The sequence below is a fragment of the Schistocerca cancellata genome, chromosome 12 (assembly GCF_023864275.1).
Source record: "Schistocerca cancellata isolate TAMUIC-IGC-003103 chromosome 12, iqSchCanc2.1, whole genome shotgun sequence".
Classification (NCBI taxonomy): Eukaryota; Metazoa; Arthropoda; class Insecta; order Orthoptera; family Acrididae; genus Schistocerca; species Schistocerca cancellata.
Window position 1 is genome coordinate 162,193,749 of NC_064637.1, and position 17,109 is coordinate 162,210,857.

Here is a 17,109-nt window from a genome sequence, read left to right on the forward strand (position 1 = left end):
CAAATGCGTGCTGAGGGCACAGCTTTTTTAGGGGGAGGTGACGATGCTTGCTTCCGTTGTGTGTTATCCTGCTTTGTCTCTGGCTCAAAGTAGTGGCACTAGCTCACATCACCAGCAACTATCCACTCCAGAAAAGCAGGGCCTTCGTCATACCGGAACAGGCTTTGCAGTTCTAGCCACATACGCAGTTTGTTTTTCGGTTTGCTGGGGTTGTTCGGAACCCACTATGTGCGCAGCTGTCTCCACTGTTTCGCCACTACCCCCACTGTCACTGCCAAACATTCACAGTGTGACAAGCCGATCGCTTCTTATCAGGTTGTTCACCTCGTTGATGAGTTCAGCTGTGATAATTGTATGCGCCTGACGTGGTCTCAGGTCATAATTCCGATACACTCGGTCTTCTTTAAAACAGGCACACATTTTTCTTACTGACCTGCCAGACACACAGTCTTCCTCTTGTACGGCCACCATCCTATGATGAATGTCAGTCATTTTAACCCTTTCTGCAGCCAGAAATCTAGTAACACCTCTCTGCTCCTGAGTCATTGAATCTTGCGTTGTGCATTTCACGATCTCATCGCATTCCCTCATCAGATGGATGGAACACACAACTGCCTGCTTCTCTCCTGTGATACGTCGTGCAGGCCCACAACCGTGCCAGATAATACATTCACACTCATAGATGTCTCGCTACTTACCCCAAAGTGCTCCCCCCCCCCCCCCCCCCATCCCCGACCCCCCCAACCACCCCACCTCCTGCAGGTCCTGGGGTAAGAATAGGCCTGAGGTATTCCTGCCTGTCGTAAGAGGCGACTAAAAGGAGTTTCACACGTTTCGGCCTTTATGTGATGGTTTCCTGTAGGGTTTGACCTCCATTTTTCAAAATTTTCCCGAAGAGCGAGCCAATTGGGGAAGGGCACCTTACACGGTGCATCGTGTCCATCGTGCATTGAGATCTTTACCCCAATTTCTCGTCGTTGCATTTCAGTCCTGCTCATTCTCCATCTCTTGGGCGAGGACACCTTCCTGTGTGTGTTTTCCACCGTGCACTGTGCAGTGTCGCTTTCTGTGTCGACAATGACCTTGGACTTCTTTGCACCCGATATCCGGCGCAGTATCCAGTCCATTGTGGTGGGGCCGCCACGTACTCTGTTGGTTGTAGCCCCCTGACCACACAGGGATCGCTCTGCTGATGCTTGCACTGTTAGCGCCCCACATATGCCGAGGGGTAGATGTCCATCCCCCTGGGGCATCAGGACTCCCGGCAATGGCCGTCCTGCCAGGTGGCCTTTGCTGTGGCTGGGTGGCGTCTGTGGGGAGAGGGCCCCTGGTCTTAGTGGGTGGCATCAGGGTGGATGACACACACTGAAGTGTAGTCCATTATCTCTTGCTGGTGGTGAAACACCAGCAGTCACTAAGCATTCACAAGCTCAATTCAGCATACAGAAGTACGACCCCAAATCATTCCCCTTCCTGGCCACACCGTGGGAGGAACGTCAGGCTGAGGATGGCAGCAGATCTTGCATGTTTGAGAGCTGATTGGGAGTCTTTCGTGATGATGAAGCCTCAGCTTTTTGTTGAGCATTTAGAGGACAAGTTTGGGTAGGTGGAGGGATTGTCCAAATTGAGATATGCGTCAGTCTCGATCAAAACAGTATCCTCTGCCCAGTCACGGACGTTACTCTTTTGTGAGAATCTGGGGGATGTTTCTGTAACTGTCACGCCCCATAAGAGCTTAAATATGTTCCAGGGTTCATATTTCACAGGGACCTTCTTTTGCAGTCTGACGATGAGCTGCGTGCCAATTTAGAGCGGCGAGGTGGACATTTCGTCTGGCGTGTCCATCGGGGTCCGAGGGTTAATCGGGTTGTCACCGGTGCCTTCATCTTGGCCTTTGAGGGTGATACATTGCCCGAGAAGTCAAGGTGATGGTCTACTGCTGTAATTTAAAGCCCTATATCCCTCCCCCGATGCAGTGCTTTAAGTGCCGGAAGTTTGGCCATATGTCTTCCTGCTGTACTTCCCACGTCACATGTCGAGATTGTGGACACCCGTCACATACCAATACTCCGTGTGCCCTGCCTCCTATCTGTGTCAACTGTGGAGAGCACCATTCACCTTACTCGCCAGACTGCGAGATTCTCCAGAAAGAAAGGAAAATTGTGGAGTAAAAGACCCTGGACTGGCTGACCTACAGAGGCTAAGAGAAAATTTGAATGCCTCCATCCTGTATGTACGACATTGGCACCAACAGCTCCGCCAATCCCAGTCACCTCTCAGAGCCGGAAGACTACTTCTGCCCCCTTGACTGTGGGGGCCACTTTCCTCCTTGTTGCTCCCGCACCACCAACTTCGGGAGTAACACCGCCCCCCCCCCCCCCCCCCCCCCCCCCCCCCCGACTGTCGGGGATGTCCGTCCCCACTTCTAAGCCAGAGAAGCGTAAGTCTTCTTCGGCGTCTTTCGCTAGGAAGGGGTCTCTTAAGTCACCCGCGTCCCAGGTTTCTACTAGTGGGAAAGACGACACCCATCAGTGGCTGAAAAGCTCAAAAGCAGCTGGTCGTAGGGCTTCACGCTCATCCTCAGTCCCGCAGACTGAGTCAGTGAAATCCTCCCGGCCAGGGAAACCCGAGGAGCGGCGAGAGAAATCCAAAAAGAAGACTGCTAAGACCGAGGAAATTGCGGTGGCGCCCACATCACTGCTACCTACAAGCTCTGCATCTGAGGATGGGGTGGAGATTCTGGCGTCCGCTGAGGACCTCGATCTCGCCAGACCCTCAGACACAATGCGTATAGAATACTTGGGCAAAAATTCGGTGGCAGCAGGTGACCCTGAGGTGTAAACTGCCTCATTGAACATTCCGTGCCTTCCCAGTCTCACGATGACATCATCCTCCAGTGGAATTGCGGCGGTTTTTTCCACTGCCTGGGTGAGCTACGGCAGCTGTTAAGCTGTACACCTGCTACCTGCATTGCCTTCCAGGAAACCTGGTTCCCAGCAATGTGGATCCCTGCCCTCCGTTGCTATAAGGGATATTACAGGAATCGTAGCGACTATAATCGAGTGTCAGGTGGAGTTTACGTTTATGTCCTAAAATTAGTCTGTAGTGACGCTGTACCCCTTCAAACCCCTCTTGAAACTGTAGCTGTCAGAATAAGGACAACACAGGAAATAACTGTCTGCAATTTATATCTTCCTCCAGATGGTGCAGTACCCCTGAACGTATTAGCTGCACTGATTGATCAACTCCCTAAACCTTTCTTACTTCGGGATGTTTTAATGCCATTCAGTGTGGCTCATGGTAGTTACTCGGTCATTGATTTATCAATTTGCAGCCCAGGACTTACCCTATCTTTCCACTGGAGAGCACATGACGACATGTGTGGTAGTGACCACTTCCCCATCTTCCTGTCACTGCCCCGGCATCAGGCCCACAGATGCCTCACCAGATGGGCTTTAAGCGAGGCAGACTGGGTAACTTGCACCTCTGATGTCACCGTTGAATCTCCTCCACACTTTAACATCAATGTGATGGTTGAGCAGGTGACTACAACAATTGTTTCTGTGGCAGAAAACCCGATCCCTTGCTCTTTAGGGTGCTCCCTCGTAAGGCAGTCCATTGGTGGTTGCCGGAAGTCGCTGAAGCAATTAAGGAGCATTGGTGAGCTCTACGGGGACATAAGCGGCACACTTCCCTGGAGCACCTCGTAGCATTTAAACGGCTCTGCACCTGCGTTCGCTGACTTATCAAACAACAGAAGCAGGCGTGTTGGAAGACATATGTCTCGACCATTGGGTACCGTACGTCACCTTCCCAAGTCTGAGCAAAGATCGAATGTCTTTTCGGGTACCAGACCCCAACAGGTGTTCCCGGTGTTAACATAAATGGCGTGTTATCTGCCGACACAAACGCAGTTGCCGAGCACTTTGCTCGAGCCTCTGCGTCGGAGAATCACCTCCCATCCTTTCGCGCTCTCAAATGGCAGCTGGAAGGGAAAGTCCTCTCATTGACTACACGCCACAGTGAATGTTATAACGCCCCATTTACAGAGTGGGAGCTCCTCAGTGCCCTTGCACATTGCCCTGACACAGCTCCTAGGCCTGATCGAATCCACAGCCAGATGATTAAACATCTCTCATCTGACAACAAGCAACATATCCTCATCATCTTCAACCGGATCTGGTGCAGTGGCATCTTTCCGTTACAGTGGCGGGAGAACACCATCATCCCAGTGCTCAAACCTGGTAAAAACCCGCTTGATGTGGATAGCTATCAGCCCAACAGCCTCACCAACGTTCTTTGTAAGCTGCTGGAACGTATGTTGTGTCGGCGGTTGGGTTGGGTCCTGGAGTCACGTGGCCTACTGGCTCCATGTCAGGGCAGCTTCTGCCAGGGTCACTCTACCACTGATAATTTTGTGTCCCTCGAGTCTGCCATCCGAACAGCCTTTTCCAGATGCCAACACCTGGTTGCCGTCTTTTTTGACTTATTTAAAGAATTTGACACGACCTGGCGACATCATATCCTTGCCACATTGTACGAGTGGGGCCTCCGGGGCCTGCTCCCGATTTTTATCCGAAACTTCCTGTCGCTCTGTACTTTCCGTGTCCAAGTTGGTGCCTCCCGTAGTTCCATCCGTATTCAGGAGAATGGAATCCCGCAAGGTCTGTATTGAGTGTCTCAATTTTTGGTGGTCATTAACGGTGCAACAGCAGCTGTCGGGCCCTCCGTCACGCCTTCTCTGTATGCAGACGACTTCTGCATTTCGTACGGCTGCTCCAGTACTGGTGTTGCTGGGCATCGCCCAACGGGAGCCATCCACAAGGCACAGTCATGGGCTCTAACCTATGGCTTCCTGTTTTCTGCCATGAAGATGTGTGTTATGCATTTCTGTCAGTGTCATACTGTTCATCCGGAACCGGCACTTTACCTTAATGACAATCCACTGACTGTAGTGGAGACATATCGATTCTTAGGTCTGGTTTTCGATGCTAGTTTGACTTGGCTTCCTCATCTTCGTCAGCTTAAACGGATGTGTTGGCAGCACCTCAATGCCCTCTGCTGCCTGAGCAACACCAACTGGGGTGCAGATCGCTCCATGCTGCTGCAGCTCTACAGAGCCCTTGTTCAATCCTGCCTTGATTATGGAGCGTGATCTATGGTTCAGCGGCACCCTCAGCATTCTGTTTGCCCGACCCATTGCACCATTGCGGAGTTCGACTAGCGACAGGAGCTTTTAGGACGAATCCGGTGACAAGTGTACTGGTGGAGGTTGGAGTCCCTCCATTGAAGCCCCATTGAAGATCAGATGTGCACGACTGCTCGCCAGTTACGTTGCACACATTCATAGCTCTCCTGAACATCCTAATTACCGTCTTCTTTTCCCAACCGTGGCGGTTCACCTCCTGCATAGGTGGCCCAGGTCAGGGCTAACGATTGCAGTTTGCGTGCGATCGCTTCTATCTGAACTAGAATCCTTGCCTGTACCACCTCTCCTAGAGGTCCATTCATGTACACTTCCGTGTTGTAGCTTTGTCTGGACCTTTCACGTGACCCTAAGGACTCTCTTAACCCTGCGGCTCTTCAGTGTCACTTCCTCTCGTTTCTTGAAGTGTTCAGGGGCTCTGAAGTAGTTAACACCGACGGCCCGATGGCTGACGGTAATGTTGGCTTTGCGTTTGTCCACAGAGGCCATATTGAACAGCATTCCTTGTCCGATGGCTGCAGTGTATTCACTGCAGAGCTGGTGGCCGTATCTCGTGCACTCCAATATATCCGTTCGTGCCCCGAGGAATCGTTTCTACTGTTTTCCGACTCCTCGAGCAGCCTATGAGCTATCGACCAGTGCTACCCTCACCGTCCGTTGGTAGCGTCCATCCAGGAGTCCGTCTCTGCCCTGGACCGGTCCCGTCGTTCAGTGGTGTTTTTGTGGACTCCGGGACACGACAGCATCCCAGGCAATGAACTTGCCGAGGCTGGCCGAACGGGCTACGCGGAAACCGCTTCTGGAGATGGGTATCTCTGAACCTGACCTGCATTCTGACTTACGCCACAAGGTTTTTCAGCCCTGGGAGACGGAATGGCATAACAGTACACACGACAAACTGCATGTCATTAAGGAGACTACGAATGTGTGGAAATCTTCCTGCAGGACTCTCGCAGGGAATCAGTTGTCCTCTGCTGGCTCCGCATTGGCCACGCCTGGGCGACCCACAGTTACCTCCTGCGCCCTGAAGATCCGCCTCAGTGTCGGTGCGGTGTCCGGTTGGCAGTGGCCCACATTCTGGTGCACGGTCCCACTTTCACTGCCCAGCGACGAAATCTTGGGTTACCGGACTCGTTGCCGCTAGTTTTATCTGACAATGCCTCGTCGGCTGATTTAGTTTTATGTTTTATTCGTGAGGGTGGGTTTTATCATTTGATCTAAGTTTTAGCACGTGTCCTTTGTCCCTCTGTGTCATCCACCCCAGTGCTTTTAGGGTGGAGGTTTTAATATGTTGCAGAGCTACTGGCTTCTCCTTTTTATTCTTGTGGTTGGCCAGCCACTGCGATCTGCTTTCTCGTTTTACTCTCTTCTGTTTCTAGCATCACTTGTTTTCACGTCCTCTTTTGTTCCTTTTAGTGTTCATTGCCTTTCCTTTGTTCTCACGGTTTTTCCTTTCTCTCCATTTTGTGTTATATGTCTGGTCTGTTTTATTCTCACATTTGTGGAAATTGTTTTATTAGGAACAAGGGACCGATAACCTCATAGTTTGGTCCCTTGTCCCCTCTTTTAAATCGACCAACCGACCGACCCAAATCGGCATTTGCAAATTTCAGCTGGTCTGGCTATTCCAAGTGTTTCGTACCTTTTGATTGGAACATTCTTTATATAAACCTTCGCCGTATACTGCCCATAAACATTGTACTGCACAAAAACATTGTACGATTGATAACACTACAGAAAATAAAGTGTAACAACATGGTGGAAAGGTGCATATGCTGTGTTCAGAAATGCTTTTAGTTGTAGAGGCAAGTCATGTTCGCCAGTGGTGAAACGTATGTCTGGCAAGAAAGTGTAAGTTAGAAGTGCAGCATGTATGCAAAATATGCATATAAGTAGTATCGAAATGAAAAGGTACGAAACATTGTAACAACCAGACTGGTTGAAATTTGCTTAGGCTGCTTTGGGATAGCTTAGTGAAACATTGAGGGACAAGAAATGTGCATCATCACCTCTCCCTGAAGTATACAAAGCCGTACCATCAGCAAGCGAGCCGACGCTGTCTTCTTCGACATCAGAGGTGCGAAACTCATCGAATTCCTTGTGCACAGAAAACAGTGCAAGTCCATTGAGAGCAAGCAACCTGGACTGCTTACGGAAGGAGTGATTCTGCTGTAGCACATCCACTTATCTCTGTGGTCACAAAAAGTGTAATGGCCAATTTCAAGTGGGAGCAGGTTGAGCAACTACCCTACAGACCAGACAGTTTTTGTCTGTTACAAAACGTCTCTGGGGGGTTGTGATTCAAACCAGACGACACACTGTATGACACAGTAGAGGACTATTGCACCAATTCGGAACTATTGTAGATCCGGGGCTGATGCCCGGAGCAGTCCGAGTTATAGTTTGAAAGTGTGTAGTCTCCACGTTAGTCATGTTTACATTTAGTGATTTTGCTGTTTCCTCTTCATTTACTGCTCTCATGTCAAATGAAAACAAAACGGATTTCTGTGGCCAGGAGCTATCAAGTGAATTAAAATACATTCACATAATTAGAGAAGACTAAAATATCTTATTAGTTTCATATTTTATTTTGTTTCCATCTTTCTGACAATCGAGCATTAATTGCCTTGCAGAACAATGAACTTATTTTTGTAAGTTTTCTAAAGAAATTTGGCTTTTATTAATCTTTTCCACTGAGGCAGTCAATGTATTTGAAACGAAGTGTTTTATTCCACACTATTGGCTAATTGTTCACTGCATTTCAAGCGCACGTTTTCATCTGCTCGCATGCATGGCATTATGCCATAATAAAGAACCAAACATGAAACTGGTACTCCAAGAAAATTAACATCTCGAAAACTACACTGAAAAGCTTAATATCAGGTCGAGGCCTACTTCATTGGGAATCAGGACATACGAATGTGCCCTTTAAGCCGAATTATGCATTTTAGTATGGTTCACGAAACTCCGATGCTCTTGGAGAACCCTCTGGTGTCTTGTTTCTTTTATGACACAATATAAGAACTTTTAATGTTTTACACGTATGAACATACGGGCTTCTTGCGTCATCGTAGCCGTGCAAGCGCGGTGACACCTGTTATCTAGCGCTCTCTGGCAACTGCTGAAAAGGACCTATTTCTACAGGTCGCGGGAAAATATTGCGAATGGTGGTTTGAAAAGCATTACTCTCACTTTCAAAGTAAATTTCCTTTTGCACAAGTTGAGCTATGTGTGAGAATGTACGATGAATTTCTTAATTTACAAAGCGTTTGACTCTCATTTAAAAATATACTCTTTGGTGATGAGCCATTTAGAAGAATTTCGAGCCCAGAAGATCACACATTTGTGTCGTTACTAAAAATTTTACTGCCACATTTGTGTGATGTATCTTAAAATGTAACATGCGCAGAAAAGATCAGCATTATATGTGAAAGCCTAGCTTCTCTTGCAGCTTATTAACATTAGAGACAAATATTATATGTTAAAGCTTTGCTTTTCTTGTAGCAACACTATGTATGTTAATTTAAACCATTAACTTTTTCTGTTTGTGTGTTTGCACTCCTTAACAGTGATCTTGCTATTGGCTGACTTCATCAGCTGCCCTACGCTCTGAATATCCGCTGTCATTGGCTGGCAAGATCACGTGACATTATCTGTGACTGGGCTACGAAAGTGCATCGCAATCTCGATTTCAATGTTTCAGAAAGTAACATGTGGTGTTTGGTGGAATTTGAATTTATACTTTGGTAATACAAAAATATGCAGTGTACATGTTGCTGCACATAAAAAATCTTTCCAAACCATGTTTAACCCCCCCCCCCCCGTTTTGTTTTCTGAAGTGCCGGAAAATTCTATATGCCTATATATAACCTTAACCATTCAAAGAATTGATAAGGTTTACAGTTCCAAGGAAAAATGTACTGCCTCTTAACATGGAAAAAATGTGTTTTCATTCGGGAGAAAATGTTCTTTTAACTGGGAGAAATCCGCGAATTGTTTTTCCTTGTCTGTGTGTACACCCTGACATAGCACAACATATTAAAATTCATTTATTCAGTTGCACACTGCAACATAAACTATAGATAATTAATATTATAATCTAGTTTTCTTTTTGGAGCAGTACGGATGGTGTTAGCATGTCCTCCATATAATAAAGATCACTTAGGACCACAAGAAAAGAGAACACCAGTGCTTTTTGCATGAAAACTTCCCTTGCTGATGTGTAGTAACACCTGTGTTCTCTTTTACCAAGAAATCACTGTAATTCCTCACCAGTTCCTGAAATACACACTTGTATTCGTACGTACAAAAGTGGGAAGATGTAGTGTGTCGTGTACAGGCGCTAGCAGTGAAGTGTAGGAATTGGAGTTGTGTCATTCCGTAATTTTTCCAGGAGCATCTCCGGCTTCCTCGGGCTCCGTCCCCGCGACACCGGTGCAGGAGTCTCGGCTGATGTTCTTCACCGGGAAGCCGCTGAACATCAGGCGCGGCAGGGGCCGGCCGCCCTACAAGGAGAGGACGACGCAGAGGCAGGGCCGGCGCAACTCCCTGGGCATCAAACTCAAGAGGTGGAAGAGGTGCGTGAACTGGCCTGCAGCCATCGGGGTTACGTAAAACTTGTAACGTTAATCGCCTTGTGATCTCGTCACATTACAGCTTGCGCCTTTCAGAATAACAAGTTTCCATCTTCAGGTACACACAGTCACAAAAATAAAAATATCTCATCGTAAAAGCTAGGAAAGGTTTCAGGGGTGGTAACTGGCACACTCGGTCTCTTCCCTCGGCAATCCTCTGTCGTGATCTATTGGAAGAACTTGATACGTTGCTGCACAGTACCAAATACGAAATTGATTTGAACAAGCGATTTACAAATAAGGAAAGTCATTTCTTTAGTAGCTTCGCGAGTGTGCTATAAACGGCAACCCTGGCTACAGTGTCACTCATTGTAGCTCCTAAATAGGCACAGTCATTAAATAAGACAGTCCGTCAGATAATATACTAATTTTGTACAGCAGTTACGTACAGTGGTACGGTGGGCTACAGATAATGTTTGCCCGGTTTTGTGTATTGTCAGTGGGCTGCCGGCTTGCAGTTTAATCTAAACCTGGGGTAGTTGAGTCGAGTCGAATGATGTTCTCGTTCCTCGTGGTATACTGAAAGACGAGCCGCCGGAAATCGTGGCAGCAGGTCTGGTAACCCACAGCAGGCCGGCTGCTGGCTGAACCGTGCAGCAAATTGTACTGGTGGCGGTGCGGTGACTTCTGAGGAACACAACTGAGCACGGAGAAATTTCATTCTGTTTACGAAGTGATTTGTTGCTTTTACTCATATTCTTGTGATCGTGTCTGTCTGAAGAAAGAAGCTCGTTCTTCTGAATCTGACTTGCTTTAATGTGATTAGATTTTAAAGTGATCAACATTATAAAAGTGGTTGAGCCAAAATATCCTCTTAAATTGTTAAGTTACAGTTGTGGGATTGTTCCCATCTAGTCATGGATTAAATTAAAGTACAAGACCATAATTTTTAGTCTGCTTTATTTTTCTTTTTTATGTGTATCATTGCTCACACAGAACAGTTGTGCTCTAAAGCGAGCTCGTTGTGCTGTCACACGTAATGCTCGTGTAATGGTTATAGTGTGAAATTTAGTTTGTGTAAAGGAGCTAATATATTAGATTATTGCAACAATACCCCATTAAGTATTGCATTTCTTAAGACCCTCTCATTTAGTTTTACTAATGAAGAAATTTTAATGCATTTAATGACTCTTTGTTTATGAGTTGATGACTTTCATGTTTAATAGCATATGCATTTTCTGCACGTATACTCTGCTGAAACTGCTAACAACTGGCATCACAAAGAGTTGATTATATAAATATGTCAAAGGAGATTGTGACGTAGGACTGTGTCCAGCTGCGTGTGGTGGGTCGATAAGCATTGGGGGAGGCTGGAGTTTCAATCTCTGTGGACACTGAGCTTGTTGTCCACGACACTTTGCATTACGACAACCGAAGGACACCTGGAAACACGACATTTGCTGTTACCACACCATATGTTCTTATGGGAATGATGCAGGCTGCCTCTGAGTCAGATGGTGTACGATTTTGTGGTAGCATATACTGAGACTTGAGGTGTTCCTCTTTTTGCTGGTGTGTATTTGTCAATTTATTGGCATCTGACTTTTTAGGAAACTTTATGAAAAACACAAATCCAAATTTTAATTTTTTATCAACTTATTCTTTTGTAAAAAAAAAAAAAAAAAAAAAAAAAAATTTGCCGCTTTTTCTCGCAATTCTTAAGCACAGAACATGACACCATTTTGCAAGTTATTATTTGTGCTTGTGAAACAAGATTTTTGTGGTTTAATATCAAGAATGACTATAATGAGCCAATAGCGTACTTAAAAGTAGTCTATGTTGATGGGTATTATTTTTAGTCAATATATTTAATATTCTCACTTTGATTAAGTTCCAATAACTTTGGTTGAGCGGGTAAACTATTTAACATACGTGAAATAAAAACACTGAATTCCTCCATATTTGTTTCCGATGATTCTTCTCACTTCGTAGCTAATTGAATGTTTAATACAGTGAAACCTAACTTTTACGCGTTTCAGGCGACTTGAAAAAAAATAGTGTAAAACGCGGGAAAATGTAAAATGTGGGAAATAATGTTTTAAGTTGTAAAAGTTACGTATAGGATATCCCCTTTCACTTTAGATGTATGTACATAACAGGCATCGAAAGACATGTCAGCGACGTTTTTATTATCTAATAAAGGTCTACTAGCTAATAAAAACTGCTGATGTAACTGGAATTGATAACTGCCTGGGAAGTGGAAACATTTGACTTAGTTTCAAACGTCACGATCGATGTTTTTGGAAAGCCTGCAGCCATCATTCATTATTTAAATAATGAAATACTGCACTAGTTACGTATTTTTTTGTGCTTAGCACGATGCGTTTAGAGAATTTTTTCTTGTTGTCAAGTGCAAATATGCAAATAAGTCTTCTGTATGGTGTTTGAACACGTGTTATTCTGCGCCTTTTTGAGGTTATCAGGTACTGTGCCTCATCAGTTATGTAGAAAACCACACACATGTGCAAACTGTCACTCACATTGGTTGTTTGTGTAACATTGCAAAAAATACATACGTAAATACTGCATTTGACGACGAGAATAAATTCTCGAAACAGTTTTGCTTAGCACGAGTACAATACATAACCGGCATTGTGCTTACACTAAAAACATTTGAGCAACACAAAGTGAATGAAGGTGTCAACAAGTGCTCCACACAGCCACACACTAAATACTGTTCGACAAAGGTGTCACGACGATCACAACAATCACGAAACTGCATTTGCGCAGTAGAGACAGTTTGGAAACGGTTGTGATCGGTCTGGATATCTTGATTTGAACGAACCTAGTTATATACTCCTATCAGCCAACACGCCACGTAAAGCTGGGCAGCTGCGGGAGATATGACACGATTTGTTACAACTTTTACTTGTTTACCCGTTCAGATCTGCTGAATAGAGTGCCATGGTGTCAAGAAACTTAACCACCTAATATTTGTTAGCACTACTGGATGGCCAACATTATGCCAGCATCATATTTTCTCTGCAAACATTTTTTGTTACTGTGTAAATCGCGGAAATATTATAAATATATTGACGGAAAATCAGGTGCAAATTAATATTGTGGGCATAGGAAATTTGACAGGACCGATAAAAAAATGTCGTTAAGGGCGGGAACACGTTAATTCCGGGCACGTAAAAGCTGGGTTGTACTGTATGTCACTTGATTCCTCTCTGACAGTATACAATACAAATATATTTAATTTGAATGGAGATTAAACATCCCCATTACATCAATTGTAGGCTCAAAGCCAAAGCTTTTTTATTTCAGTTACTTTTAATTATTGTAATAAAGCACAATGAGGCTCTGGACAGTGTGAAGTCCATTTTCTTGAGGTCACTATCCGTATGTCAGCAACTGGCACTGTAAAACTCTGCATCGACAGAGAAGTACAGTGCCACATTGCCATCGTGTCGTGTGGAACAGAAGACAAACATTGTGTCACTATGTTGAAATTAAGTTAATCTAAATATAATGAAATAAAAATTTATAAATGTTCACCTGATGTTGCTTAGACGGGAAAGACATCGGTGTTAGCATAAGCATTTCTAACATTACAAAGTGTGAGAATGTTTTACAGCTCATTGGAAATTTTCCAAGGAAACTTAGAACCTACAGGATTGAGCCAGGTAAAGGTCTTCTGAATTCCAGAAACAGTATGTTAGTGCCAGAAGCCAAAAGCCTGGAAGTTACTGTTTTGAAATAAATTGCTGCTAAGAACAGGATGTATACAACCCGGGACAACTGGGAGATCTGGGAAAACCTGGGAATGTTTTCATCCGTGAAAAAACTGGGAAAATCCTTGGAACTTTTTAGAATTCCGGGAATTTTTTGTTGTTTTAGTTCTCAATTAAGTTTTTGTAATTTTGACTGGTAAGAATCGATACTCTAACAAAGGATATCACTCTATCCTGCTACTGCAGGATAATACTGCAACAATAAAATGTGAACGAGAAAACAAAATGAAAATAAACCATAAATTGCAAAGGAAATGTGCCATATACAACAATTAAACACAGTGCTCATACAAGGGTTTGCCAACAGCAAAGTGTGTCAAAGGCTTTAGGAAGACTGTGCAGTGCTTCATAACAACAAATTGCCTCTGATGAGTGTGACGTCACAACTGTTAACTTTAGATGTGTTTTAGCAGTTATGAGCGGGCTCATGTGCATCCCCAGTTGAGTGGCATTTGAGTAGTACCTTCTCCCGTTTCTGGCTGCAGAAATGTGACTGTTGGCTGTGTAAGCAGTTGCTAGATGCAACCAGGAAAAATTTTACTGCCGCGCGGTGGCGGGCCCGGATCTATGACGGGTGGGGGGCGGGAGGTGCCAAATTCACATTCTTGAGGAGGAAAAAACCTTGCTTCAGAAAGAGCCTAGCATCCAGTGCACGTTGGTCTATCGATTACTCATACGATTTTGATGCGCATCCCTGTTGGTTTTTGAACACAGTCTGTAAGTTGATTTCTGAATGAATAATAAGCTGCGCGGGGTAGCCGTGCGGTCTGAGGCGACTTGTCACGGTTCGCGTGGCTCCCTCCGTCGGAGATTCGAATCCTCCTCCTGGCGTGGGTGGTGTATGTGTTGTCCTTAGCCTAAGTTAGTTTAAGTTAGATGTCCTTAGCTTAACTTAGTTTTAAGTTAGATTAAGTAGTGCGTAAGCCTAGGGACCGATGACATCAGCAGTTTGGTCCCATAGTAAAAAAATAAAATAAAATAAAATAAAAAAAATCATAAGTTGATTTTTGAATGCGTGCATGCGTACGTGATGTCTCTGTCGGGGAATCCTCATCGCATCTAGAAATAAACTTTCCTGCAGGCAAAAGGGGACCGGCTATACAAGCTGAGCGGAGTAAAGATGAACGAGTGAACGCCAATCGTTGTCTGATTATGCTGTTGTTTAGATTTGCGAATGATCAGCGTTGCTATAATTACTAGGGAAATCCATAGATTCAGACTACCAGAGTGGAAATAAATGACTAACAGAAATAAGAGGTAAGAAAGATTTATGTATTATCGTCTCGGTATATCCAAGAAAATGAAATTTTGACAGAAAATTTTAGGCCAGATTGCTACACTAGTAAGGACCAGTTGTACAGTCCCCAGCTAGCAGCCGCTTAAGTTCTATTCTGGAAGTAATGCGGAAAACGTGTTGTACGAACAAGTAACAACGCCTAACCAGAGAATAATTGCGGGATCACCAAACCTGTGATTCTGGCAGGGTTAGTGAACAAATTTTGACAATGGCAGGAATAGCTACAGAATTGGTGAAGACAAGATAGTTTGTTAGAACGAGGAAGGAGAAGAAACCGCGACATCACACAAATTATGGAAGAGTAAGACGATTCCAGATTTATATAAAAATTTCGTAATACTACTTTTCTACCTCATGCTTGAGAAACTGGTATGTATGAATGAAATGTGAAGCTATTTCCCAACATAAAGCTTTTTGCTTGTAGTAGGCCGTATAGGCATTTGATATCGGTTATTTCGTGAATTATATTGTCACGTTATAAGAATGACCATTTGTGCCAAAACAGTCTCGTTTATTTGGTGTGTGTTACAAAATTACTGCAATATTGGAAAGGCCTATTTTGTTTTATATAGCAGCCAGTGACAAAATAGACATAATCAGATCGAGAAGCCATACCAGTCTAGGGTATTATTTGTATTAACGGCTTTTTCAGTATTAGATAATGACTTTTCAATTTTTCATGTTGCGAAACGTTTGACGAACTTTGATGAGGTAATAGATTCTTTCGCAGAAAGGAAAGCACGCCATGTAAAGCTGTAGCAAGATTAGAGAGAAAACAATGTTAGGAGCTAAGGATTGAAGAAATGTGTGCTGTATTGCTTGTCTCTTGTCTTTACTCGTTTTATGTATCATATATTTAATTTTATGTCACCCAAAACAGAAAGTTATTAGCTAACAGGCAATAAAGAGTGCAAATTTTCTGAAGAGTTCTTGTTCCTCTGATTGCAATTATTTTTTTTTTTTTAAGGGAGGGAGCAGTAGAGGCACCACAGGACATTTTAATTTCCACTGTCCTGAATGTAGCTTGATGGCATCCAGTTCAAAATATACACGTTTCAGTTCCACGGAGTGAAATACAGTGACGTGCGATAGGAGAATGCTGTGTGAAGCGGGGTGGCACTGCACTCTGGCACACTTAAGACCAAATAACGTGTCTTACATTTCCTCGAACACATATGTTTTATGTACCAGACTCTTCAGAAAGATGCGCACTACAAAATGAAGATATTTTTGAAAATTCGACTTTTTCAAATTTTTGACGCCATATCTCAAACGCTCAAGGGAAGGAAGCTGGGAGGGGGGGAGTGCCATTATCTTAGTATTGCCCCGGTTCGGAAATATCGCAGTCTGAGTCAGAGTGGGGAAGTGTGTAGTCTCCACGTGACCCGTGTTTGTATTTAGTGATTTTGCTGTTTCCTCTTTGTTTACTGCTATAATGTCAAATGAAAACAAAATGGATTTCTGTGGCCGGGAGCCATCAAGTGAATTAAAATACATTCACAAAATTACAGAAGACTTTTATACGTTATTAGTTTCAGATTTTATTTTATTTCCACTTTTCTGACAGCCATGCATTAATTGCCTTGTAGAACAACGAAGTTATTTTTGTCTGTTTGCTAAATAAATTTGGTTTTTATTAATCTTTTACGCTGAGGCAGTCAGTGTGTTTGAAACAAAGTGTTTAGTTCCACACTATTGGCTAATTTCAACTGCTCGCTGCATTTCAAGTGCACGTTTTCCACTTCTAGCACGTATGGCATTATGCCATAATAAAGAATCAAAAATGAGTTAATACAGTACTGGTACTCCAAGAAAATTTATGTCCCGAAAGTCAACTGAAAAGCTTAATATCAGGTCGAGGCGTACTTCGTTGGGAATAAGGACATAAGAATGTGCTCTTTAAGTATGCAATTTAAATGTGCCATTTTAGTATGCTTCACAAAATTCCGATGCTCTTGGAGTAGCCCCTGATGTCCTTTTTTCCTTTTATGACGTAATGTAAGATCTGGTGTTTACATGTACAAACATATGGGCTTCCTGCATCATAGCAGCTGCCAAAGTGCGATGGTGACTGTAATCTAGCGCTCTCTGACGACTACTGAAACAAGCCTATTTCTAACAGGTCACGGGAAAATATTGCGAACGGTGGTTTGACAAGCGTTACTTTCAAAGTAAATTTCCACTATATCTTAGTGTGAAAGCTTAGCTTCTCGTGCAGCTTATTAATGCTATATG

At 44.1% G+C, this 17,109-nt stretch overlaps 1 protein-coding gene across 1 annotated transcript in view; it reads left to right on the forward strand.

The window, feature by feature from the left end:
* Window positions 1–17,109, forward strand: part of LOC126109551 (histone-lysine N-methyltransferase 2C-like) — a 417,507-nt gene that overhangs the window by 15,593 nt on the left and 384,805 nt on the right. The window contains exon 3 of the mRNA XM_049914567.1: window positions 9,600–9,783. Within this exon, the coding sequence (XP_049770524.1) occupies window positions 9,600–9,783 (184 nt within the window). The remainder of the gene's footprint in view (window positions 1–9,599; window positions 9,784–17,109) is intronic.